General features: G+C 44.0%; 3 protein-coding genes across 6 annotated transcripts; 2 read left to right on the plus strand and 1 right to left on the minus strand.

Moving 5' to 3' along the window:
• Positions 1-712: 712 nt before the first annotated feature.
• LOC147173155 (uncharacterized) lies at positions 713-12,100 on the plus strand. Of its 2 annotated transcripts, XR_015094801.1 has the most exons (6): positions 713-985; positions 2,595-2,849; positions 3,849-3,974; positions 7,921-9,368; positions 10,853-10,922; positions 12,039-12,100. XR_015094801.1 is itself a non-coding variant. In XM_086075492.1 (4 exons), exons 1-4 carry the CDS (start codon positions 808-810, stop codon positions 8,766-8,768), a joined length of 1,407 nt encoding a protein of 468 aa, XP_085931618.1. In that variant the 5' UTR covers positions 713-807; the 3' UTR covers positions 8,769-9,783. The 2 variants fall into 2 exon arrangements, 1 of the variants encoding a protein (XP_085931618.1); XM_086075492.1 differs by lacking the exons at positions 10,853-10,922; positions 12,039-12,100 and having other exon boundaries at positions 7,921-9,783.
• On the plus strand, positions 9,942-17,262 carry tesca (tescalcin a). Of its 2 annotated transcripts, none has more exons than XM_086075513.1 (8): positions 9,942-10,060; positions 10,853-10,922; positions 12,039-12,119; positions 14,065-14,204; positions 14,586-14,647; positions 15,304-15,402; positions 15,480-15,527; positions 16,762-17,262. In XM_086075513.1, exons 1-8 carry the CDS (start codon positions 9,985-9,987, stop codon positions 16,852-16,854), a joined length of 669 nt encoding a protein of 222 aa, XP_085931639.1. In that variant the 5' UTR covers positions 9,942-9,984; the 3' UTR covers positions 16,855-17,262. The 2 variants fall into 2 exon arrangements, with proteins under 2 accessions (XP_085931639.1, XP_085931638.1); XM_086075512.1 differs by having other exon boundaries at positions 14,586-14,646; positions 15,294-15,402.
• fbxw8 (F-box and WD repeat domain containing 8) lies at positions 16,531-24,755 on the minus strand. Of its 2 annotated transcripts, XM_086075487.1 has the most exons (11): positions 24,238-24,753; positions 23,821-23,925; positions 23,295-23,459; positions 23,048-23,136; positions 22,264-22,421; positions 21,562-21,758; positions 21,204-21,425; positions 20,642-20,772; positions 19,386-19,559; positions 19,188-19,304; positions 16,531-18,036 (listed from the first exon to the last, which is right to left on the minus strand). In XM_086075487.1, exons 1-11 carry the CDS (start codon positions 24,616-24,618, stop codon positions 17,880-17,882), a joined length of 1,896 nt encoding a protein of 631 aa, XP_085931613.1. In that variant the 5' UTR covers positions 24,619-24,753; the 3' UTR covers positions 16,531-17,879. The 2 variants fall into 2 exon arrangements, with proteins under 2 accessions (XP_085931613.1, XP_085931614.1); XM_086075488.1 differs by lacking the exon at positions 20,642-20,772 and having other exon boundaries at positions 24,238-24,755.
• Between the last annotated feature and the right edge of the window lie 420 nt (positions 24,756-25,175).

The following is a 25,175-nucleotide window of genomic DNA, read 5'->3' on the forward strand; positions in this document are numbered from 1 at the left end:
TTGTCGAGAGTTTGATGTCCCAGAGTGGGACCCGAACGAAGATGATCCGTTCTGATCATAGGCTTCAAATCCCAAAGGCCGACAAAACCTGTTCAATTCACCACCTAAAATCGACATCTAACCAGACTGTGCTTGCATCATGACAAATACATTTTAGATTATTTTAGGCTGATTGTGTTACCAGTACAAACTACAAACTGTCATGATCATTTTATTATTGTGAGCAAGTACAAATGTCTTATTTTTAATTATTACATGCATGTCACCGTTTCTTAAAGAGGATGTTTTTATGGACTACTTAAAATTATTATTATTATTATTATTATTATTATTATTATGATAAACTTGTGAAAATTGAGAGTATACCCACTTCTCCAGGGACCACTGCTGACATCTGCTGGTTGTTCGCTACACTGCAGTGCACTTGTGACGTCAGTGACCCAGGCTGAAAATGCTTGCCTCAACTGCTTTTCCGTTCAAATGTTGCATGTGATTTTTCCTTTAGTTCTCTTATTATTATTATTTATTTATTTTTGCACAGTTACACACTCTCTTCTTCCATTTTGTGTCTATGGACATAAAGAATGAGCCCCGGCAAGCTGAATACTGACGCGGTTCTCAATACCGTCGCAAGATGGCCGACTTGAGACGCGCTGTTCATTCTGCAGTTAAAAAAAAAAAGTGACACCACCGAAGAAGAACACAGCGGAAGTTAGCATCGCTTCAAAACAAACGCCCGCCTGGCCGAGGACGAGTGTGAATTAGGAAGGGGAAAAAAACCAATACAAAACAAAAAAAAACATCAAAATGTTGAAAGATTTGGTGAGGGAGCGACTTATGGCAGCCGCCGACGAAATCTTCGAATTGTTTGAACGGACGGTCGCGTCGTACGAGGAGCAACTTTGTCGAGCAAGAGAAGAGAGCGAGCGACACCGACGAAACCCGGAAGCTTTCTGCAACCCTCCGAATGTCGCACACTCGCAAGGTTTGTGCCCATTTGGCTTCAACTTGATGATTTGACGCACTCCAAACGTTCAAATATGTGTCCGCTTAACTAATTGCTTGCTGAAGACAATGCAGGTAAGCCTATGTGTGCAAAATGTCAAATATAAACTGATTTACAGGGGCCAGCGTTATACTATATTGCAGTATTGCTTCCCGTGATAAACATAAACAAATGGGATGAAAATGCAGCATTTTTTTAAATTTATTTTTTTGCCAACGGCGGTCGAGAATTGACATGGCACCCGCAGGCTTTAAACTGAGACTTTACTAATAAATTAAAGTTCATCCATTTTCATCATTGGAAAGCTCGCCAAACACAGCAACAGACAATAAAGATGTTAATTATTTATAATACTAAAGTAACGGCAGCCAGTACGTGAAACAGGTAAATCCCGCATAACTAAAACATCAGAAGGGTTCAAAGGAAGGCGGCCACACTTCTTTTTTTGCCGACAATGTCAACATTTGACAAAGCCCTGCTCCGATTGACCTCAAACCTAAGATTTTGTGTTGTACCTTCATTTCATTGTTCATTTATTTCAGGCAACAGTTGAACACAGGAACAACGATTCCGACTCTAGTTTCATAATATGAACACCCAAAAATATTATTTAAGAAAATGTCTTTAATCCCACCCCATCTCTAATCTATGAAACACAAATATGCAGTACTTCCCGCAAATATTGCTATTTTATCAATGTTATCATAATATTCTGTATAAACAATATCATGACATACCATGAACTGAATTGTTGATGGTGATACCATTATGCCATTACTAATTACATAATTACATAATTATTACCTTAGGCAACTGATATTACATTCTTACAGTTCATACCAACAATGGTAATATATTTACTATCAACGAGTACAGGACACCAAGTTTCATTCAAATCGATCTTGGCTCGGCTCAACCCAAGAAGTGACGTCATTCGATGGCGCTTGACGAAGGAAGGACATTTTCACGATAATTATATTTAGGTTTTGTAAACGTAGAATGTCATTTCTGGGTTTTTTAAAGCTTTTTTTTTGTAAACAAAAAAGTAGTTTTTTTTTCCCTCCAGTTTTAGTTAAAGGTGCATTGTGCCGTTTAAAAAGGTCGTATTTTCGCTTTTTTCGACATCATGCATGCTCCACCAATCCCCAGATGAGTACGAAGAGCCCTGACTGTTTTACTCCGACTGCACCTATCAGCTTTTATCTTCCCTTTTATAGTAGAGTGCGCGGACCCTCACACTCCATAATTTCTTTGGGGAGGGGCGGAGTGGTGGAGGGTGACGTCATGCGCGTCCCCACGGAGTAGCGGACACGAGGAGCGCACTTAAGCACGCGCACGTACTCGCACGCGCACCATGAACGAGCCTGACACAGATGCTGCAGTTGCGCTTTGGGCCAGAGGTGGCAGTCACGAGTCAAAAAGTCACAAACTGCACAAAGATCCTTTACGTCATTATCGGAAATAACTTTGTCTTGTACTGTGCGCCTAAGCACGCATTTTCGTATTACGATTATGAGCGTTCACGTTCTTGCTACTCGCTGCGTTATATTCCTGAATGTAGACAAACGGATGTGTTTGTTTGTGGCAGAGCTGCCCTGCATAAAGGAGAAAGAAGAGGATCCAGAGCCCCGCCTCTTCTTGAAAGAGGAAGAGGAAGAGGCCAACGTCAGCGAGCTTCAGCCGCCGGCTGAAGATGAAGATGATGATGATGACGAAGCAGCCGGGCGGTCGCGACTTCGTGCTTGCGGTCCGGGCGGAGACCGCCAAGCGGACGGCCCGTTCGCGCCGCTCTCGGATGGCTGCCGCGCCGGGCAACTTTTGAGGGATCGCGCCCGCGCTGAAGGTGAAGACAAACGGGAGTTTGAGTTGACCTGTCACGAAAAACAAGGTCGACAAAAATCCTAGCAAGCGTTGCCATAACTTCGTAACGGAAGTCGCGCTTCCCGGAACGTTATTCGGCATCTTCCGTGACCAGGGTTCGGCAACCCGGCGGGTCCAGAAGGTCGAAACCTCGCCACAGATTGACATTTGGACCGCAGGTGCGTCTGCTCAACTGGCAGGTAAACAAGCTCGTCTCCGCCTGTTGAGTCGAAGCGCCCGCGGTCACGGTTATTTTCGTTAACTCAAACTAACGAAATAAGTCAAACTAAAATCCAAAAAAGCTTTTTAAAAAAACAAGAAATAACTGAAACTCTATTTTACATTTACAAAACTAACTCACACTAAAGTGAAAATGTCCTTACATGAGCTTTAATGGACAATTTTGTGTTTGACTTTTGGCTCCAACGACTCGCCTTGCCTACTTTTTCATTCAATTCAGCCAAAATGCAACGCGAGGTAAGAAGCGTGTCGCTTTTCATTTTGTCATCGTATCTTTCAAATATTGCATACAAGTAACACACATTTAAAAAATAAAAACAACTCAGCATTTTTGAAATAACTAAAATGAATAAAAACTAACAGAGCTGACCTGAAAACTAATTTAAACTTACTCAATTAATTTAAAAAAAAAACTCTAAATGAACTATAATGACCCTGCCTCGGTGGCGTATTTTTATTTTTATTTTTATTTTTATTTTTATTTTTATTTTTATTTTTATTTTTATTTTTATTTTTATTTTTATTTTTATTTTTATTTTTATTTTTATTTTTATTTTTATTTTTATTTTTATTTTTATTTTTATTTTTATTTTTATTTTTATTTTTATTTTTATTTTTATGGACCTGGATTGCGCAATGTTGATCGACTCCACCCACGTGTGGACTTGGACCTCTTTTGTGCAAATTGCTTTTTTTCCCGTTTCTAACTGCAATTGGATCGATTGATTTTTTTTTCTTCCAGGCAAACAAGAAGATGCTGACTGGGGTCGAACCTACCAAACGAAAGATGACGGCAATACTTCAGTTGTGGATGAACGTGCAAGCACGACAGGCAGAGCAGAACGCAGCACGAGTGGAGAAAATGAAGGTGAACGGAACACGAAATCCGTAACGCGCAAGACGCGGTACGAAAATATTTGTCAACATTTTCACGATAACGATTGATGAGCGAGCCCCGCGTGACGACTTCCCTCGGCGTGAGGTCATGAACGCGCCCGCGTTGAGCTCAAGTTCAGCCTGAATCTCAAAAGTGCGAGATTTGCATACGGATTTCATCATAGAAAAATGAAAAAAGGGCGAAGGGCGTCGCCCGCGTGGACGATTTGGCGGGAAGGCCTCTTTTCACCTTTTCACTCATAAACTCTCTTTATGTATTTTTTTTCTTATCAGGAAAATATTAGCTTGCATTTGCAATGTTATCAATTTGGTTTTGGGCAAATCAGTAAATGACTCATTTCAAAACGCCCCTTTCTCGTCAGTAATATAGCCACGCCCCCTCCCTCGACTCAGCGGAGGAACCGGACACAATTTGTCGTCAATCATTGAAAATGATTGGACATACGCAGCAAATAATGTCCATAAACGGCACGCGGGATTTTTTTTCAAAGTTCACCTATGACATTTTGCCACGCCCACTTGCGGGGTTTGTTGCGGCAGCGAGCCAAATGGTGCTGAACGTTCAAGGTTGAGTCGGCCACAACAGACACGCCATTTGTCGGAAAATGGCGTTGAGCAGAACGATCCGCGGTGTTGAAAAGCACGGCAAGCGTGTCAATAAAAAGAGAGCGCAAGTTGTCCGACTGTAATTCGTTCAAATGTCCGTAATACGTCAGTATTGGCAAAGGCAAGTTGCTTCGTGGCTGACTCGCAACGCGTTCGACCCGCTGCTCTTTGCCATCCATTTTGTGGACAATCGAATGACGACGTCTTTGCCAACTGAGACCGTTGGCGGATTTCTTTCCGGGGACGAGTTCCGACGACAGCTCCTCGTCAATCCGTGAGGTCGTAGCGCCGCAATAAGTCGCGGCAACTGCGCTAAGACTGCAAGGGAAGCTCCGCCCGCCGCCTGGTTTCGGTTTCGGCCGCGTCCGCTCACAGCTGAGTTCTGTGTTGGCGTGCGCCCGCTAAACGGGCCGCGTGGAAACAGAAGAGCCGCGACGTTTTTCGCGTGGACGGTTTTGCGCCGCACGTGAGCGGAAGTAACCGGTGTTGCGTTTTTTTAATCCCGACATTTAAAAACCACGGTTAATCGTAAAAAAACGGCTCATTGCCGCCCCCCTATTGGCCGATTTTCAAACGGTCTCCTGTAACACTTGAACCTCGGGGAGGCGGCCGGGAACGAGCACGAGTGTAAATATTGGACTTTCCATTTCAGCGCCACCGCACAAGTGCAAAAAGAGAAAGCGTCGTCGCCACCAATGGCCGAGGAGTCAAATGAAAGAAGCCAGAAACCGGGGCGAGGCCTACGTGAACACCAGGGGGCGTCCCCGTTCCCGGGAAAAACCCGGTGGCCCTCCCTCGCCATTCGTGCCGACACAAATGCACCCAACGCGTCGCGGAAGAAGAACGCCGAGCCGTCTTCCGGAAGTTCTGGCACCTCGGCAATTTTGATCTGCAGAACGCGTTCATCTGCGCTTCCGTCAAACTGCTCGACATCCAACGGCGGCGACCGCGGCGACGAGAGCGGGATGCGGGCCGGCCCAAAAACCGCACGTACTCTCGAAAATACAGCCTGAGCGGCGGCCGCGTGGACGCGTGCAAGGCTTTTTTTCTGGCCACGCTTTGCGTTTCCAACGGAAGACTTGATCGAGCGCTGCAAAAACACGCCGGCCAAAGCCGAGGTTTCCCGTCGTGCGACGGCGAGCGCAAGAGGGTCAGCGAGCGGTCCCTGCAGGCCATCAAAGACCACATCGACTCCTTCCCCGGGTACGAGAGCGGAGCGCAAGGACCCGCGGCCAGGCTTGACCGTGGCCGAAATGCACCGTCTTTACCAACAACAACGCCGAGAAGGCGGGAGAGAACCGGAGAAGGAACGGTTCGACCGGAGGATCTTCCTCGCAGAATTTCAGGAGCGCGGCAAAGATGGCGGCTGCCGACTTACTCGTATGGATTCCGCCACCACCGACCGCGACGAGAGCTGAGGCGGGACACTTTTCCGGAGGCGTGGCTTTTGGAAATTCTGCATGGAGGAAGACTCTCTACATATATATATATATTAGGGGCGCGCTCATTTTGAGTCCATTTCAAGTTCCTTTAACGCCTCTCGTGTGCTTTAACGAGCGCACGCCGTCCTGCGGCGGGAGAAGTGCGGCCGCAATGCGGCAGACACGTCCGCGGCTAACGCTAGCAGCAATACATGTCATGAGAACGCCTACGTTTGTGGCGTCCTCCAGCGCCGTCGTTTGGACCCGCGCCCGTGCTCGCGCCTTCTTTTCTGTTGGCTTCCCGCCGTAATCACGCCATTTTCAACTTGGGTCGAGTCGTGTTGCTCGGCTCGCCATCGGGCGCGTGACATTTGGCGTGTTTAGGCTTGAATTAGCGCCGCCCTGCCGTCCGCCAGCAATCGATGTCCGTGCGGAAACACCAAATGTTGCTTCCGGTCACGCAAATATGTTTTTTTAAAGTTACTCTCCAAAGTCTTTTGATGCAAATATGGACTTTTTAACGGGGAAATCCGACTTGTGTGGAAATCGGGGCGACATCGCCAGCGTAGGAACGCAACTCCGTTTTGGCTCGTGTGAAGACGATCAAAGCAAGCTTCATTTTTCTTGGCAAACGGTCACCGTGGTAACCGCATGCAGATCAATAAGAAGCTTTGCTTTTACTTTTCGTTTTGCTTCAGATGAAGTGATTCAAGTCGACCGGATGACGAAATCTTTGGGAGGAGTTCTTTCCGATGTGACCTCATAATAGGCCAAAAATCGGAAACATTTTGAAACTTGACTTCCTGTTTAACAAAATGACTCCAACATACAACCGGGGTTGCTTATTTGAAAATGTGTTCCTGAGCCTTTTATTCTTTATCTATATTAAATTATGATAAACATGCAGTTTCTTACGTGTTCGTTCATGTTGAGACTCTGAAAGTTAGCGTTTTTTTGTTTGTTTATTTTTTGCGAATAATGCATTGCAACAGCATTTCACCCAAAAATCATAAAGTTCTTGTTCAATTCATCGGTCCTAATCGATATAAATAAAACCACAATCTTCTTGGATGTTTTTCTGATGGTGCGTATTTGCCGTTTTCGCCGAGACGTTATGTTGACAGACGACCGACTTTTTTGAGACTGAAAAAAATACACATTACGATTAATCTGCCAATTATTTCAATCAAACCGTATCTAATGCGTTCAATGATCCCCCCCCCCCCCAATTCCTTTTCAATGGGCGTCACTCACGCACGAACTTCCGCTATTAAGATTGACTTTGATTTGAATGGCAAGGAATCCTTTATCAACCAATTTCATGAAGTATACAAGATTATTGTAGAGATTTATGTGTCAATAATCAAACCATTCTGGCTTGTTTGCAACTTTGCATATGTTTAGCGTACATAATTGGGCTGGAAAATCGCTATCACGATTATTTGATCGAGATTGAAATCATGATGAAAACAATTTGTGATTTCAAAACTTAGTATTTCTTCAAATGCTAACTAAAGCTGCTCACCTGCTTAAGTGTCATCACAGCGTTCGTCCCCGCACTTGAACCCTCGAACATTGTTTTTGTCAAGTACAAATGATGCCGTCAATATGATGTGAAATTCAAACCTCGTGCATTTTTACGACTCCTTTTCATTCTGAGCACGAACCTTTTCTTTGATATAGTTGACCTTGTGTTATTTTCACAAGTCTTGGGACTTGCTGGGCTAAGCTGAGACCTCGCGATTGTATTTCGTGCCATGTCATGTGACAAAACAGAAAACTCAAACTTGCATGTTTGCATCCTTGAATTTTGAGAAGAGAAATTCGTCGAAGCCTTTAAAAGCTGAGAATTGAAATGTTGTTGTTTATTTTCTTGCTCACATCCCTCAGAAGACGAACCCCAGGGGGGGCCGGAGGACCCCCAGCCCCCTCGCGTCAAAGACGAAGCTTTGACCGTGGTCGTCGTGAAGGCCGAAGACGACCGGAACCGGCTGGCGGCCAAAGAGCGTCACACGTGCTCCGTTTGCGCCAAAAGCTTTTCTCACAAGTGCAATTTGGCCACGCACGCGAAGACGCACGCGAAGACGCACAGCGGAGAGAAACGTTTCCGCTGCCCCGTTTGCGGCAAGAGCTTCTCTCAAAAGTCGCACGTGATCTCGCACGGCAGGACGCACACGGGCGAGAAACCCTTCGGCTGCTCGCTGTGCGGCAAAAGCTTCTCGCAGAAGGTGCACATGGAGTCGCACGTGACGACGCACACGGGAGAGAAACCCTTCGCGTGCTCCGCCTGCGGCCGACGCTTCGCGCTCAAGTCGGTCATGGCTGTGCACGCGCGCGTGCACAGCCAAGAGAAATCGTCGGCGTGCTCCGTGTGCGGCAAAAGGTTCCCTCAACGGGCGCACATGGAGTCGCACATGAGGACGCACACCGGCGAGAAACCCTTTGCTTGCCCCCTCTGCGGCAAACGCTTCACCTGCAAGGGCAGTCTGCGCGTGCACGCGCGCACGCACACGGGGGAAAAACCTTTCGGCTGCTCGCTTTGCGGCAAACGCTTCCCGTACCGGAACAGTTTGAAGGCGCACATGAACGCGCACGTGAACGCGCGCCGCGCAGAGGACGACTCGGCCTGTCCGGTTTGCGGCCTGAGGTTCGCGCAAAAGAGGACGCTGGCGGCGCACGTGCGCTCGCACGGCGGCGGAGTCCAAACCTTCGGCCGCACCGCTTTGCCTCCAAGTTGAGCTCACCGGTGGCCATTTTGCGGAATGGGAACGAAGCGGCAAAATCCCGCCGTTTTCGTCCATCTTCGGGGGCGGCCATTTTGCGGAATAGGAACGAAGCGGCAAAATCCCGCCGTTTTCGTCCATCTTCGGGGGCGGCCATTTTGCCACTTGCCGACGACTGAAAATGACATCGCAGTGCCTGAGGGCAACGTCACATGACCAAACCCAGCTGCTACGTCATTTCCAGGCATGACCGCAAGCGCGTGGCAAAATGGCCGCCCCCATCGATCAAAACGGGTGAATTTTGTTGCTTATTTCATATTCCACCAATGCAATATTGAAAAAACAAAAATGCTTATAATATGTCCTTTATTTATTTATATATATATATTTATCCAGAACGGTCCCACAACCAGAAATTGAAAGCGAGGCTGCTAGCTTAGCATGGCCGTCAAAAGGATTGTGTCGTATGAACTTCTTCAAACCTAAAACATGTTCTCATTTCCTTCACCTTTTTTTTATTTCAACGTTCTATGGAATCCAATTGTAACGAAAGAGAAAAATGCAAGTGCTAACAACTTGGCTCATCAAGAAAACAACCAGCTTCACCCAAGTGAGGTAAGTTTGCAGTTGTGTCCCTGGAAAAGTGGACAAAATGGCCATTTGCACCTCCTCCTTCTTTTTCTTTTTCTTTTTTATAGCAGTCCAGAAAACCGCCTTGTTTAAAAATCCGTCATTTGTACCGGCTCGCAATAATAAAATGATCATGTCTTGAAGAGCAGTTTGTAGTCATCACTGGTAGGACAAGCAGTCGAAATTGTCAAATGTGTTTATCATAAAAACAAATATAATGTCAAACAAAACAGCTCAGCGTAAAGCACACAGTTTTGTGAACAAGTCAGTCGCGACACTCTTCAAATATTTGTCTCCATTCTTGTGTTTTAACTTTCTTTGCATAAAAGCCAACTGATCATGTCAAGTGCGTCACCGGCAGCGACCGCCTCGGGGATCGAACTCTTGCCACCAGGAAGTCTCCGGTGTGTGAGCGCAAAGCACTTCCGTTGAGCGCTTTCCATCATCTCGTCCAAACGAGACGAGCGGGGCGGACTTCGGACCCTGAAGGAGGGAAGGGGAGGGACTCGGGGGGGGGGGGGGGGGGGGTGTGGGGGACTCGTCGCGGTCGGCGTCCGAGCGGACTTGATTTGGTCGCCGAGCGAGTCCAAGAGCGGACATCATGGGATCGTGGCACGCGCGTCCCGAGCAGCAGCAGCTGCAGCAGCACTACGAGGAGCTGGCACGCAAGAGCGGATGTAAGGCGGGACCCGAGTTCGGAAGACGCGAACCCTCCGCTGGTTTGGCCGCAAACTCCCTGCTGGGCACGTGATTAGGTGCACGCGCGCAACTGCCGAAATTGGACGCGGACGGTTCCGTGATCGCTTCAACTCCTGAACGGGATTTCATTCTCAATTTGGATTTTGCTTTCACGACTTGACGTCCGTTCAAAAGTGATTTGATGGCGAGATGAAGACATTTTTTTCAAAGCTTCGCTCATTTCATCAATTTTCATTTGGCAGAATTTAAGAAAATGGAAGATTTTTTTTTACTTTTATTTTTATTGAAACAATCGTTTATATTTTCAATCAATTAAAATTGCTAACTGACAGTAATGAAATTTTAATTTAAAATATTTTACAAGTCAAAATTTAAGATGCATGTTTTCTAGATTAAAAGTGTTTCGTTTTTTTGAGGAGGGAAATAAACAAAATGTTTTGGTTACTTTATTTTAATAAATACATAAGATTCTGTTTTCATTGAAATAGTTAAAACATAAGTATGCAAATATTATTAACTAAATATAAAGAAAAAAAGTAAGAAAACGTATCATTTTTATTTCAAATTGAGTGAAATTGTGGTGCAGCAGGTGTACCTAATGTTGTGTCCGGTTTGTGTTTGGCCAGTTTGACAGACTTTGAACTTTTTTTTTCTGTGTCACTTCCTTATTGCTTGGACTTTATCGCTCTCTTGTTCTTCTTCTTCTTCTTTTATAGACATTTCTCTTTTTATGACCCTTGTGTGTGTTTGTGTGTATGTGCACGTCAAAGTTTCCACAGAGCAGATCAAAAACCTCCACAAAAGATTCCGCCAACTCAGCGGAAACCAGGAGACGATAAGGTAAAAGGTCAACCTGAGTCTTATTTTGAAATTCGGTAGGCGGAATGATGCATTGTGGGTGAACAGATGTTCAACAAATGGCGTACATTTTGGGAAAGTAGCTACAAAAAACTGCAAAGTGTGAAAATGTCTTAAGGCGGAACTCGCATCAAAAAGGTTACTTTTATTTTTCTTTGGCTTTTTTGCGTCTTTTGTTGTAAAACTCAACTTCGATTTGAGGTCAAATAATGTCCAGAAAGTCGCATGAAACGCCGCAATGTGTTTGTTAAGACGTTGACTTTAGTTTTGTACGAAAGCGTGCAACTGCCAATGCGGCGTCAACATTTTTGGACCTGCGACGACATTCAAAGGTGCTCACAAATTCGTTGAAACATTCAAGCGAAGGACGTTCCAACGTGCTCGCGAGGACGTTCGAACGTCCTCGGAGGCTAAATGCTACAAACGGAGCATATTTTCCCATCATGCCGCGGGGGATAACTTCCGCGCATGACAAGCATAGACGTCGGAAAATGACGTTTCATGGACATCATTGATTCGTAAGCTTTATGATTGATTACGTTTGCGGCGCGTGATTTCGGTTGGGCAGTTTTCCCATAATGCAACGGGGCGTGGACACGTCATCTCCGCAAATGCAAAATTGCAAAGCGTCAAGATCTTCCCGATCGCGTCTTTGCAAAGCAGGAAGGAACCGTCTTGTGAATGTCGCAATGCAAACCTTTTGCTCTCCTGCAAGGCCATAAACTTCCCACCATAAAACAAATCAATGCATTCCAAAGAGTTGAATCTCACTCCGTTCGCTGCAGACCTCCGCCAAGGCTTCTTGAATTTGGTCTACTTTGAGGGATCGAGTTGGAAAAATAACATTGACCTGTGTTTTTTTTTCTTTTCTTTTTTACTATCATTGTGGGGACCACGTGTCCTTGCGGGGACATTTTGGTGGTCCCCATGAGTCCAAACCTTTTTTTTTTGAGGGTCCAAACTTGCTTTTAGAGTTTGGGTTTGAATTGGGTTTTGCTTGGAGTTAGGGTCGAGGAAATGCATTATGTCCATGAGATGTCCCCGCTGGAAATGTAAAGCCAACATGTGCGTGCGTGCGTGCGTGTCGTCTCACTGCAGCAGAGCGAATTTGGACGCCATCCCAGCACTGGCCAACAATCCCATCAAGAAGCAAATCATCGACGCCTTCTTTGACAAAAGGTCAGCAAATATCGCAGCAGTCGCGTTGCCGTCCTCACTACGATTATCGATGTTGTATTTTTCAATTGTTTTGCATCATCACGCATTTGGTTATTTCTTATTTTCATCAATTATTTCTCAAATTACTTTATTTATGATAATTGTGATGACAGTTTTTATCTTTTATTACATTTTTTAAGTTAAGATGCGATCATAGTCCTATTTTTAAAAATAAGTGAATATAAGTATATAAATATAATTAATATATATAATAATAATAATAATAATAATAATAATATATAGTAATATAAAAATAAGATGTCTTCATAACATTAAAAGTCAAAATAGTTAACATAACTGGTGCTCTTCAAATTTGGTGGGCGAAAAATGTTGATAAAGTATTTTTGAATTAAGCGATTAATCGTGATTCATCAAAATTCTAAAATGTGATTCATCTGATTAAAACATTTTAGCGTTTCACATCTCGTATGTGTGAATATATTTGTAGTAAATAAATACAGTCAAAACATGTTTTTCCCAATTTCCCCACGACTATATGTTCTTAGTATTTAACGTTTCATATCTTTTACTTCGCACATTTTCTAGCCAAATCCAAATCAAGCATAAAAAGTCGAACTCAACTCGGGAGGCTCACAAACGCTGCAGTCAGAAAAACCGCCGGGCTCACTTTTTGGCAAGTGGGCGCATTATTTGCCGTCGCTCAAAGTCAGCAACGTCGGAGTCGCGCGCTCGCCTCCGTTTTACATTCAGCTTCCTTAACTCGGCTCTTTCTTAACTTAGCTTATTTTAGCGTCGTCCATCTTGGCTCGGCAGCGCGGGCGGGTTGACCTTCGACTCGCATTCAGCACAAACATTCCTTTCAAAAGGCGAGCCATAAAAAGGCCGTCAAAAGAAGCGGGAACATTCGCAAGATGTCTGCCGGCAAGCGCACAAATGCATCTCATTAAGGGGGGTGCACGGGCCTTGGATTTGGGGGGGTTAACACTAAAAGGTGGCGGTGGGGGGGAATCCAGAGACCCCCCCCCCCCCCCCTCGCATGCAAAAATAGTCAAATGCGCTATTTACAGTCAAAAATCCATTTTTGTGGTGGCAATTTTCACATTCAAAATTCCCATTTGGGGAAAAAATTAAATTTAGATGGAAGAAAATCTTCACAGTGTTGGTGCACCTTCCCTTTCAGATGCAAAAACTGGATTATTCTCAGATTAAAAGTTTACTTTTGGTAGAGGGAAGTTTTATATTAATTTTACCGACTCATTTGTGGGGGTGAAAAAAAATCACAAAAATCTGACAACTGTCAAAAAAAAAACAACATCTTTATTTGTAGATTGTATTCGATTAAAACACACGGCGCACTTCCTCTAACTCTCAAAAAGAAAAAAAGTCCAATGATATCATTTGAAATTAATATATCATTTTTGTAGTGAGGTTTTTAAATGTGAAAAAAATTCCAACACTGTTGCTGCCCCCCCCCCAACCCCCTCCCCCCTCCAAAATTGGTAAAATTGTACAATTTTGAGTTGAAAAGATCTTTTTTCATTTTGTTTAGTTTTATTATTTTGTGAAAAGAAATCACAAATTGATCAAATCTAAAACTTGATTAGTTCAAGTTCGCCCTCTCACCTTCACAAAGAAAAAAAAAAGTCAAATTCTACAGTTTTGAGTTACTTTTTCATTTTTATATGATTTGTCAATTTGTTTAAGCAATTTCCTTTGTGAAGGAAAAAAAAAACCTAATTGAACGGGGAAAAAAAATCCTGACATTTGGCGCTTGCACTCTCACCTGCAGAAATCCTAAAACAATTTCAAGTTTCAAAAATCATTTTTCATCGAGGAAAGGCGAATATTATACGAGCTTCTTATTTTGCAAACAAACAAACAATTGGACTCAAAAGGCGGGAGGGTTTGCATTTTGTTGATTTGTTGCCGCGTTGCAACCGGGCAGGAACCAGCGGCAGGACCAGGTGGGATCCTGGGACCGGATCGACTTGGAGCAGTTCCTGACGGTGATGAGTCACTTCCGGCCGCCCGCGCACAAAAGCGGCGAGGAGGAGCGGCAGGCCGCCAGGAAGCAAAAGCTCCGCTGTGAGTCTCGGCGACACGCCGCCGTTGCCGCGGCGACCTCAAGCCGGGAAAACTTTGGACCCAAACGATGCCACGGACTTCCGGGTTTCACACATCAGCGTCCTTTCCGGCCACTGATGGCCACGCCCCCCAAACCAGGGCGTCTCAACTCTCTGAAATGCTCGGGACGACTGAGACAGACACGCGAGACACTCGCACCCGTCGACGGGAAGGCGCAACCGAGGGTTTACAAAGGCGGGAAGCGCACGAAGTGGGACGCGGCCCCGCACGGCGCAAACAGGAAACGGAAAGAAAGCTGATGTGTGGAAACCAGGAAGTCGGATGACTTCAATAGTGAATTCACAAATTTGATATCTGTTGTAAATAAGTTTGCGTTTGCAGTTTTGTTCGACATGCACGACACGGACAGCGACGGGATCATCACGCTGCTCGAGTACCGGAAGGTAAAAACCGCCGCAGCACATTTCCAAACCCGCTTGGCCTGCTTTTGCTGTCCCAAAACTTTTGTCAATCACTTGAAGTCATTTGGTTGTTGATGACATTCAAATGAATGGAATCGAGTCACGTCATCGAATAATAAAACGAGCGTCGATCGGCGTTGGAAAAAGACACGAAGCGATGATAATAATATTCAAATAATGGAGAAACTCAACAGTATACAAATTAAAAAATGAAGAAGACATTTTAATACAAAGAATAAATGCAAACGGTTACATTTTTTGTGTTTCCTGAAAAATGTGAAAAAATGACTCCATTTTTTTATTTGTTATTTTAAGAAGGTATGTAAAAAAATACATTTTTACATTAAAAAAATACATTTTTACATTCCAATACTTCATATGCATAAAATATGAAATGAAACGAGTTTGTGTTTAAGTCATTGCGTTTGGATCAAATAAAAATGGGCAAACTTACAAAATGAAAACATGAATAATCATCAGGGATTCGACCAAGACATTTATTTCATCCTTAGAATAGATCAAATGGAATTATCGGCATTTTCCGAGATGGAAAAATGGAATTGTGACTGGTCGCAAGAATGTTGCCGCGCAAGATGAAACCTTTGTTTTGCGTTTTTCTTCCCCCGCTGGTGGTGGAGGAGCTGCTGTCCAAAAGCGGCGCCATCGGGCAGCAGGCGGCCAAGGCGATTGCCGACGCGGCCATGTTGGAGGTGGCCAGCACCAACGCGCCGCACATGGTAAGCGCGCGCAACACGCCGGCAACATGTCACACGCAACCAATAGCAATCACATTTGGGGTTTTTCCACCTTTCAGGCAGCGGACGCCTTCTACGAGGGGATTACCTTTGAGCATTTTCAACAGGTTCGTATTTGGAGCCGCTTTTTCCACGGCCACTTTCATATTGGGCACAATCGAATTCCGATCATCGATTCGCTCCCAAAAAAACTATTTTTTGGTGCATAACAACAAGGACTTGCAGGCCGAATGTTTGACGGCGTGACGTGACTTGATCCTTTCGTATTTTCTCGAACCGTCCTTTGTTAGGTTGCTTTCACGGCAATAAGAAGACGGTTCCCGGGTTCATTTGACCCAAGCGATGTTTAATGGCCAAAAAGACATCCTGACAAACATGAACTTTGGAATGGGTCAGTTTGACCCATCTATGTTTCATGTTCTAAAAACATTCCGATAAGTTTTAGCAACCATTTTAATTGAAACGATGTCACCGTAGACTATGAAAAGAAAAAAAAACGACAAATTTGCAGTTCTCCAACTTTCAAACGGGTCAATTTGACCCGGCTGTTTAATGTCCCCAAAACATTCAGGTCAACATTTTAATTGAAACGATGTCACCGTAGACTATGAAAAGAAAAAAACCCGACAAATTTGCAGTTCTCCAACTTTCAAACGGGTCAATTTGACCCGGCTGTTTAATGTTCCCAAAACATTCAGGTCAACATTTTAATTGAAACGATGTCACCGTAGACTATGAAAAGAAAAAAAACCGACAAATTTGCAGTTCTCCAACTTTCAAACGGGTCAATTTGACCCGACTGTTTAATGTTCCCAAAACATTCAGGTCAACATTTTAATTGAAACGATGTGAAAAAAAACAACAATTTCAATGCATGAGAATTTTCACCGCCGGAAAATTGTGCAGTTTGACCCTCAATGTTCCAAAAGCATCCTGACAAACATTGTTGCAGCTCATTAACAGTTTTCAATGCAAATATGCACAAAATGAACAATTTCTTACCATCTGTTGCTGCCAAGTTTTAGAGCGGAAAACCAATATTTGTTGCTTTTTAACTTGAAAGTGAGTCGCTTTGACCCACAACTTCGAAGAGGGGGGGGGGGGGGGGGGGGTTACGTTTGCGATCAATCAGCAGCGAGCCGACAAATATGTCTTTAAAAGTCTTTAAATGTCTTTAAATGTCATTTATCGCCGTAATGTGTTAATGCGGAAAAACGAAAAACTGCAAAAATCAGCTTACTTTTTGCCGAATGGCTGACATGGGATGATTAATCGGCCAGGCTCGAGTTTAATATTCCGACGGTTTTCTTTCTTTCTTTCTGGTTGTGTTCATTTTGGCAGATTCTGAAGGGTTTGGAGATGGAGTCCCGGATGCACATCCGCTTTTTGGACATGGACACCACCACCATGCGCTGCGGAAAAGCCACCTCTTGACCACCTCATTAACATCTCATTATGCATGCGCATATGCAGATTTGTCTGATACACGGCGGAGAAACCCCCCAAAAGCGGATCGCAAGCATTCCCGAATTGTGGCAATGGAAAAAAACCGGTCTGTACCGAGATCATAGGAAATCAAACACATCAATATTTGATAGAAGAAAATTTGCGATTTACGATTGATATGATGACTCATTGGAAAATAAATGAATAAAATAACGTCTTTCTTGGTCCCTTACGGCTTAGAACAGTAAAGATATGAAACACAGGCAAAACATTTGACTGATTAGATTTGGTCCGCTCGTATTTGTGAGAAAATATTGGCAAAAATTGTCCATTTGTGGGGGTTGTGTCGTGTCATGTTTTTTAATGCTTTTAATAAAATGCAAAATGAGCAATTCATTTTTATTTGTATTCCCCCCCCATGATTAATGTTGCACATAAAACTTTTTTTTTTAACACTAATTGTACCAGTTAGTGGTCCAAATGTGTTTCAAAACCTGTCCGAGAAATGCTGACCTCAGCAAACTTTGAATATGTTGCCAAGTTACACAAATGATAACAAAGTTTTAGAAATGATGATCAAATGCATTTTTAATTGTACAAATATTAGAACTTTTTATCTTCTAATTTGAGGATTTTAGCTCCAAATGTATTTGCATTCAAAAATGAAAGATCGACAATACAATAAAACGAACTCAAACCAAAGCACATTTTTGGGGCGTGGGAGATAAAAAAAACACATTTTTAGCTATATCCTCATTTATTAATTTTTTTAGCAACGCTGTATTTTGGTTGCTCTTTTGAATACAAATAAATACAATTGCAGACAAAACAAAGTATTTTTCTACAAAAATAAAAACGTGCGGAAATATACGCTTTTGTTGGACATCCATACATTATTTTCATGTTGGGGTTAAAAATTGAAAATATATTGTGAAGGCCGCACGCGCGGCATTCTGCAGCTGTACCTAATGTAGTGGCCGGCCAGCGAGTGGGCGTATGTCAACTTGGCGTGGTCACCTGAGGCGGTCGTAGGGCACGGCCAGCGTGATGTTGTAGTTGTAGCCGTCAGATTGGTCATAGTCGGACCTGCAGATGGGAAGGACGCCGGCGCCGCCGCTGCCGTCGTCGCCGCCGCCCGAGAAGTCGTAGTGGCAGATGACTCCTCGGTGCCTGGACGCAAATTCGGCGTTACGAGCTCCAAAGAACAAAAACCAAAGCAGTAAAAAAAGTGACTTTCTTCCGCCGCCATCTGATTGGCTACAACGTTCTCGCGAGTCAATCTTTGACCAGCAGCTTCAGGGCTCAACAAGCATTTTGGGGGCGGCGTCAAAGGGATGCGAACTTCTGACGTCACACATTTGCTCAACAATGTCATCATTCGGGGTATTAATTTATGCAAAGACGCTGATCAGCTTCAAGATTTCTCACCACAATCAGGAAACAAAATGCAACGCTTTTATTTTTTAGAAATCTCCGCCAATGTTCACGTTCACAAAATAAGAGTAATATAACATTTATAAAATATCTATAAAATATTGTAGGAAAGAAAATATTTAGAAAAGAATAAGCTAATAAATATAAAACAAAATATTAGATTACACAAATTTGTTTTTAAAATCATACAAAAAAATAGACAAAAGTGGCCGAAATAGACTGAAATATAAAGACCTAAAAAAATAACTGAGAAATAACAAAGGATTAAATAAAATAAAATAAACATGTCATTATTAGACAAAAATAAAAACAAAATATTAGATTAAAAATATACACAAATATGTGAGAAAAGATACCAAAAAAAAACAATGATCTCAAAATATGTACAAATAATAAAGACAAAAAAAGAGAGCTACATAAGTGAAATAACAGAGAAGCAAAATATTGGGGGAAAATTTGTACCCCAAAAATACACATTGCGGTAAAATATAAAAGTAAAAATAAAAAAACATTGCAATCAAAATCATGCAGCATCTATGGAGGACATAAACTGCCAAAATTAAAAATAAATAAATGACTAAACAAATAAATTACTAAAAGTGAAAATAAAAAATTATTCTAAAATTAAATGCAAAAAATTAACATAAATGGAAATAGAAACACACACACACACACACATATATATATATATATATATTTATTTATTTATGTATGGATATATATATAATTTGTTGTTTTTAATTCCATTTATATTAATTTTTTTGTATAAAATTTTCGAATGATATTTTTTATATCCATTTTTATTTTCATTTTTGTCATTTATTTTTAATTTTGCATACAAACCAGCACAGCGAGGACGTAAAAACGTGCGGCCGGTGTGCTCGTACCTGCGGTGAGCCGTGAGGTCGTCGTCGGTGATGCACGCCCCCCGCGGCGTCTTGTCGTCGGGGATGTTGGCCGTCAGCAGCGTGCGGCTGTCGAAACGCACGCGCCTCACCGGATGCCTGCGCACGCGCACGCGCACGCGCACGCCGCATTAATGGCAAGCCGGCGTCGCGCCGGAGGTCAGAGGTCGGAGGTCGTACCTGTTGTGCATCTCCCACAACTTGCTTCCCATCCTCATGTCCCACACGCACACCAGGCCCTCGCCGCCGCCGCTCACCACCTTCCAGTCGTCGGCGCGCACCGACGTCACGCCCAGATGGTGCGCGTACAAGGACGACACGCACGCGCCCGAGCGCAGGTCCAACACGCGTACCCTGACAACAAAACACAAATATATCAAGTGGTCTTTCACAAGTTGAAAACTTGGGCCGCACCGGTGCCGACTCTTTTGGGCCGGGAACGACACCAATATTTGGCAGAACAGAATTCTGATAACTGACGAATCAACCGATAATCAAAAAAAAAAAATGCATTTGTTGGTCTCTGAATTCTTCCGTTATTCAAGACATGAATTGCAGTCAGAACATTTGACTGTTTTATAAGAAATGAAAATCCCTCGCTCGAAAATAATGCAAACATGAACCAAGAGAAGAAGACCGTCGGCGGGAAAACAAACGTGTGAATTCCTTCACTCAAGGAGGACGCGACGGACGTTTTATGCGACGGCTCGGCCTTGGCGGAGGTCGGACTTTCAAGCTAGGAATGTGAGCTAGCGGAATGCGGCCTGCGTAGGCGTCACGTTTGAACGCTGGCAAATTTCCATCGGCGCAACAATGACCGCCGTTCATCCGCAGTCCAGCGACATCTTTGCAGCGGACACGCTTGACACAATCCCGACTTGTCAAAGGGAGCGAGACGCGAGACGAAGTTGCAAAGCAGATGCCGCCTCGCATTCGTCGCCAAGTGAAGGCAACTTTTCAAGCACGGAGAGAATGGAGAACATTTTTCTGCTGAGAATTGTGAACGATTCTTCTAACTGGTGGCCAGAAAATGAATTACACGTTGTGTAATCAACCAAACCACCCAACTTTAGCTGCTGGAATTCTGCTAGCTAAATGCTAACACATCATGAAAAACAGCACATGAGCTAACACAACTAGCATTTATGTTAATGTAGTTATATTTGAAAGTCGATTTTACACTGCTAAATCGGGATTTGATGATATTAAGCATTTTATACAAAATCGGCGATCGGCTGTAACGTCCAAATTTTCCAGATCCATCAATGACGTCATTGATGGGCTCCACGAAATCAAACGTCCCATGTAATATTTCATATTTTTGTACTTTCGTGTGTTTTTTCTTATGAGCGTTTGTCTGCACGTCGGCGTGGTCATCGGATCACGTTCTGTTTCTTTCCGAGCGTCTTCTTGTTGGTGCGTGTGCATGCGCGCACCTCCTGTCTTTGTTCCCGCACACCATCACGCTTGGCGCGTTGCCACCGCCGAGGTGGAGGCAGGTGAAGTCCCCCGGCGAGTCGCCGACGCACGCCACCGCCTTGCCCGTCTCCAGGCTGTACACGTGGATCTGCGGCAGGACACGCGATACAAACCACTGGGATTGAAATCCGAATAAGCGGCTGGAGTCACGTCGGCGAGTGAAAAATGTTTTACAAAGAAAAACAAAATCATCAAAAATCAAGGGTGCGTGTTAACGAGTACAAATGAAATGAATAAAAATGTTACATTGTCTCGACATTTTGCTGTACCGAGAAGTTGTGAAAATGGTGTACTTTGATTGCGATATAATGCAACGTAGCTTCTTGCGCTAACGTCTAGTGCTAGCTAGCACGTGCTTGTCACATGCTACATGCTACTTCGTTTCTTGAGCGCCTTTAAGGCCCTCAAAGCGATTCCCCTCCTGATGACGCAGCATCAGGAGCAACTGACGGTCCGCACGGTCACAATAGTGGCCGGGGCGGGGCAAGTCATTTACAAACCCCGCCCCTTTTGGCTCACCTTGTTGCCCGCGTCGTGCACGGCCCAGCCGCCGCGCTTCACCCCGAACGCAACGTGACGCTCGGACGACTCCAGGCAGGTGACGGGGTGTCCGTACACCGAGTGCAGCGTCCTGGACTCGTCCCCTCCGTCCAGCAGGTAGACCGATTCCCCGGCCGCCACCGCCGTGAGCGCACGCCGCCGCCATCCCCTGCTGCCGGGCACCAACGCCAAACTGTGAACCTGAAAGACAGCAAACGCGCTCAAAAAAACGAAATACATTTTTTTTTTTTTAACTGTTCCATCCATCCATTTTCTTAACCGATTGTCTCATAAAATGTAAATGTAAAACATTCGAAATGTTGCTTAAATGACAGACGGGTTTCGCAAGGCGAGTCAGGCTGAGCATTCTCCAGGCTCCGCGGTCGTCGGCGCCGTCCAGTCGGACGTCCGAGTGGACGGCGGAAGCCAGGACCGAGCCGTCCGGGCTGAGGGCCAAGGCGCGGTGGCTCTCCGCCGCCTGGTGGTGGTAAATGGGATCGCCGCCCGTTCGCGTGCTCCACACATCCACGCAACCTGCGACACCAGCCAAGCAGGAAAGCTTGTTTTTAGAAAATCCAGGAAATTGTTGAAAAAAATAAAAATAAAAATAAAGGCTTCCACAGATCATTACGTATGAAAACAATATTAATAATATAATAGTAGTCACAAAAATAGCAATTACAATTACATTAATACTTAAAATTCCCTTTTATCGATATATATTTGCAAATTATAATGTATGATTTAAATGTAAATATTTTGTGATGAAGGGCTACATAAATACATTTAACTTGACTAAATAATGTTCTTTAATAATTTTTCAACTGAAATAACTAGCATTAAATGCCCTAATAAAAAAAGAACTATTAGTTCAGCCTTCTATTTGTTGTAAAAAATGTAATGTATTCAATTAAATTGATTGAAACAATAAGACATAAATAATAGTCCAAAAAATGCTCTGGAATCGTGTTTGGCTGATTACGAGAAAGGCTTTAAGATAAGCGAGGACAGCGGAGGAAGTTGCGACCGCTTAGCGTACCGTCGCGGTAGGCCGCCGCCGCCACGTTGCCGGCGACCCGCACGAGAGTGACGGGCGGCCGGGGCTCGGAGAGGGCCGACAGCTGGTTGGACTTGAGGTGGGACGGCGGCAGGTCCCAGTGCAGCGTGTTCCACAGCCGGACGTCCCCCGACGAGTACCTGGCGGGCGGCACGTGGCGGCGCCACTTGGCTTACGAGCTTCTTGGACGAATAACCTTACGTCAAACTCGCTAGCAAAATACAATGAAAATATTGAAAATGATGTCACTAACAACAATATGACTTTTTTGGGGCTGATGCAGATTTCCATATTTGCCAAACAATAACTAGTAATTTGGTTATTGATTTATTTGTTGTTGTTTTTGTGGGACAGAATGTCATATGTTTTCAGGAAAACAACTTTTTAAATGTTTGTATTTTCTTATTGTGACTGACGACATGAACTTGAATTAAAGGTCGGATTTGCCCTTTTTTCTTTTTTTTTTACTTAATCATGTATTTTGGGTGGGAAAACTCAAATCCAAACTATTTAGTTGAATAAAACGTTTACTATGAGAAAAAAGGCGCTAATAAAAAATATAAAAAATAAAATAAAATAAAATAAAAATAAAAAAATAAAATAAAAATAAAAAATAAAAATAAAATAAAAATAAATAAAATAAAATATATAAAAAATAAAATAAAAATAAATAAAATAAAATATATAAAAAATAAAATAATATAAAAATAAAAAAATAATAAAAAGGCGCTTTCGTAAGACATTTTTTGAGATTTGCGCTACTCACCCCGCCAGGACGTAGTTGTCACAGGAGCCAACGTCGCACAGCACCTTCCCGAGCTCAAACTGCAGCTGACTGATGCAGCCGACACGATTCTGCACGCGCAGCAAAGTATGAGAATATCATTCAAAAAAGGCAAAACCTCACGTTGCGTCTTCATTTCGACTGACATTTGCCACCTTCAAACGACCAACGTTTACTCAATCGCGATGGCGCCAGCGTTCGCCAGGTGTTGACAAGTGCGTCGGCTCACCTTCCAGTTGGCGCGCACGTTGGCGGCGGCGTTGCGGCGGTCTCGCAACGCCGCCTTCCAGCAGGGCGAGTCGGACACGAGGGCGCCGCGCCCGTGGCCCTCCGCCACGCACAGCCTGAACCACAGCACGCCATCCTCGGCCAGGGTTCGCCACGGCCTGCTCACCTGCCGGCAGAAAAACGGCGCCGCTTGGCTTTGGCCAGACGTCTTACCACTGAATCGGCCGATATTAGCTCCTTCTTGCTACTTATTTATTTTTTTAATTACACTTTTAATAAGATGCCAGCATAACAACGTGGTATCAAATGACGTTCAAACACCCCCCAATACAAATCTGGAATAAAAATAAAAAATAAAATAAAAAAATAATAATACATATGCCTACAGTACAATTTTTTGTAAAACAGTTCAATGTTCAGCCTGGAAGTCATAACCTTATTGTACATTTTTAAATGAATAGGCCAATGAAATAGTTATCAAAATGTTATTCTGCTGCAAAACGGAATTGATGGCCGGAGTCGCTCACCTGTGCACACCTGCCGAGCTCTGTACGGTCGAGATATTGGAATATCTTCAAGGCTAACTCATACGGCAAGTCCATGTCAAAGAAAGGGATGTCGTTGGCCTCGTTCTGTATTGGGGGGGGGGGGGGGGGTGAGAGGGGGGGGGGGGTGAAGGGGCGGGGGCACTCAGTTAGCTAGCGCCTAATCAAGGGTAGGGAACCCTGGTTCTCCAGAGAGCCACAGTCCTGCCCGTTTTCAACATCTCCCTCCACCAACACACTTGACTTGATGCGCAGGATCGTTGTCAGACTTGTACAAAGCCTGGCTGATGAGCTGATCATTTGAGTCAGCTGTGTTGGAGGAGGGACACATCGAAAAGAGGTCGGACAAGAGGCTCTTGAGGATCAGGGTTGATTGTTTTGGAGTTCTTGCATACATACCAGGTCCAGAATGAGCTGATCCACAAGCTGCTCGCCTTCCTTGACTTTTTTCTGAGGATGCTTCAGGGACTCCCCGCAGGCAGCGGTCTCATCCTGGTACTTTTTCTTCCTCTTGTTCCTCTCCTCCGCCAGCCTGCCCAAAAGGGGGCTCGTCCTGCCGCCCAACAAGCCCCTAGCGATGGACACGTAGCCGGGCTCCCCCACGCCGGCACTCCTCTCTGGTTTGAGTTGACTTTGACCTCGACTCGCGTCATCGTTTTCGTCCCGGGCATGACTCTCGCAACAGAGGGACGGAGAGGGGACGAGACGCTGCTCCTCTTTTGGACTCCACAACTCACGTTTCCAACGGTCCCTGAACGCCGCAAGCTCGTCCTCGGCCATCGCGTGCAAAATGGTTATGAATACGAAGGCAACATTTTGTGTTCAAGCGTCGAACACAACGAGAAAATCTCCAGTACGGAAGTGTTGAGGCCAAAACAAACCACGAGTCCTGCACTGGAAACTGGTCCGACGGGGAACACGGCTAGAGGAAACAATTAGTTCCTGCACATGAAAACAGGTCGTCGTCATCGCAAATGAAACGTTCGGAAAAATATTTATTTATGACTTATTTTATAATTAATTGATTAAAATGAATTAAAATGAAATAAAACGTAACGGTCTAGAAAAAAAATCTGTGATAAAATAAAACTAGTTAGTTGCTGCGTTACAAGCTTTCTCGGCCACCGGAATTAAACGTAGACAGAAAAGTACGATCATTAAATAAGCAAAATGAAAATAGATAAATAGAACTACTGACACCCGATGGCGCTCAATAATGATTTTCAAATATATTTCCATATTTTAAAATTATTGAAACGTAGGGCTTCCCTAATAAAACCATGAACGTTCATCTTGACCTCTAAAAGGAGGGTACATATCAAACCTCATTGTTAGAT

The sequence above is a fragment of the Leptonotus elevatus genome, chromosome 5, assembly GCF_054856555.1.
Source record: "Leptonotus elevatus isolate MCC_2025b chromosome 5, RoL_Lele_1.0, whole genome shotgun sequence".
NCBI classification, from domain to species: domain Eukaryota; kingdom Metazoa; phylum Chordata; class Actinopteri; order Syngnathiformes; family Syngnathidae; genus Leptonotus; species Leptonotus elevatus.